This window comes from Phytophthora parasitica, assembly GCF_000247585.1.
Source record: "Phytophthora parasitica INRA-310 unplaced genomic scaffold supercont2.20, whole genome shotgun sequence".
Taxonomy (NCBI): domain Eukaryota; phylum Oomycota; class Peronosporomycetes; order Peronosporales; family Peronosporaceae; genus Phytophthora; species Phytophthora nicotianae.
In genome coordinates, this window is record NW_008649006.1 from 373,180 (window position 1) to 375,014 (window position 1,835).

The following is a 1,835-nucleotide window of genomic DNA, read 5'->3' on the forward strand; positions in this document are numbered from 1 at the left end:
TATAATAGCATCACAAAAAGGTAACGAATGACCAGGGTGCAGGTTTCTGCGCCAGAAGGAACGATGTACATGTAACGTGAAACATGGGTAACGTACCGTGTAGGTAAGGACAAGGCAAGCCTAATTTGAGGTATTCATTGGAATATCTTCCTTCACTCAGACATGAAAATACATCTATCATCAATGGAATCAATGACATCACGATAACTGAATTCTCATGAACTCACCGGGAGTATCAATTCGATATCCTTGATGTTTGCTTATCGCACTATTAGCCCATTTGGGTGAGCAATATTCGTATGTTGGGGAAGAGCACAAAATGTGGCTGCACGCAACAGCAATCGCAACACTTGCTTAAATAACCTACGTACTTAAAGCATTCGGTACATGTATTATCATCTCTGCCCTCATGCTACCGATATATGTAGTTCACGGCTGGTTTCTAACTTTACTTCCTAGCAGATGACTGTAAAAGCATACGGTGCCACACATAAAATGATGGCCGCAGAAATGAACTGCATGTATACCATTCTGGTTCTATTGGTTCCTGCTGGATCTACCTGTCTAGCTTTCGATCTATATGTAAAACCTCACGAAGTCTTGGACTATCACGTCTGGCATACAGTGTCTCTACAGATGTCTATGATGAGCTGGTATATAGTGATATTTCAGCGTCCTTGATAGGATTCAATCCCACCGGACTGGTAGACTTGGTTTATGTAAAGTCCTTTAATAATACTCTCTAGTTTGAAACTCGATACAAATTGTGATCATAGAAAGACAGTCAAACGAGGTCAAAATCAATGATTTCAGTGGAGATTGGTGGCGCATATCCACATGAAAATCAAATGCCTGTCCATTTTACTGTTAAGTTGTTTCATCGTACTCTCTCGTAATGCGCCTAATTCACAGTACATTATATTTTGCACGCTAAATTTACGCATTTTTTTTTATTGAAGATTACACACTTCGTATTACATGTAGATTAAAACTGCCTCCTTGCCCCATCCGTATTGTCCAACATTAACTGGATCCTTGTTCGGTATCAATATTCAATCTAAGCAGTAAAAACAAAACCCTCGAAACGCTACGTTTGGTTTCCACCGTTTCATTTCAACTTCGCTGCGGGGCTGGAACATCGCTGGTAGAATGCTAGACCGTAAAAACCTAGTCAACGCAGGCGTGCTGCTCGCTATTGTCGGAGTCTCGACTTGCGCGGCAGCGACCTGCTCGTCTCTAGAAAGCAACATCGACTACCAAGGTCTCGATATTGGCAGCGCTCGCAGTGCATCGGTGAACGGATGCTGCTCGATCTGCTCCAAGACTAATGAGTGTGGCGCGTTTACTTGGACGAACTATAACGGTGGTACCTGCTGGCTCAAGAAGTCCAAGGGCCCCACTAAAGTTAACAATGGCGCCGTATCGGGGGTTCTTCAATCGTCGACTCCGGCATCGACAGCGACTTGCTCGTCTCTGGAAACCAATATCGACTATCAAGGTGCTGACGTTGGCAACGCTCACAGTGCCTCAGTGAACGGGTGCTGCTCGATATGCTCCAAGACGAACGGTTGTCGTGCGTTTACCTGGACAAACTACAACGGAGGAACCTGTTGGCTTAAGAGCTCCAAGGGTGGTTCTAATAGCAACCCTGGTGCTGTATCTGGAGTTCTTCAGACGTCAAATTCTGGATCGTCGGTGGACCCAGCTTCAGCAAAGTACTCCGTTGCGGCCTACGCTGTTGGCGACTGGGGTCAAACTCTGGACATGAGCTCTTGCTGTGGTGGCACATACAACAACTTCGACCTCCACGCCCAGGAAATTGTATTGGGCTTCAC

General features: G+C 45.2%; 1 protein-coding gene across 1 annotated transcript; it reads left to right on the forward strand.

The window, feature by feature from the left end:
* Positions 1 to 1,149: 1,149 nt before the first annotated feature.
* On the forward strand, positions 1,150 to 1,640 carry PPTG_10052 (hypothetical protein; the record flags this gene model as incomplete). Its single annotated transcript, XM_008905292.1, has 2 exons — positions 1,150 to 1,498; positions 1,621 to 1,640. The coding sequence occupies 2 exons, from the start codon at positions 1,150 to 1,152 to the stop codon at positions 1,638 to 1,640; spliced, it is 369 nt and encodes a 122-aa protein (XP_008903540.1).
* Positions 1,641 to 1,835: the final 195 nt, after the last annotated feature.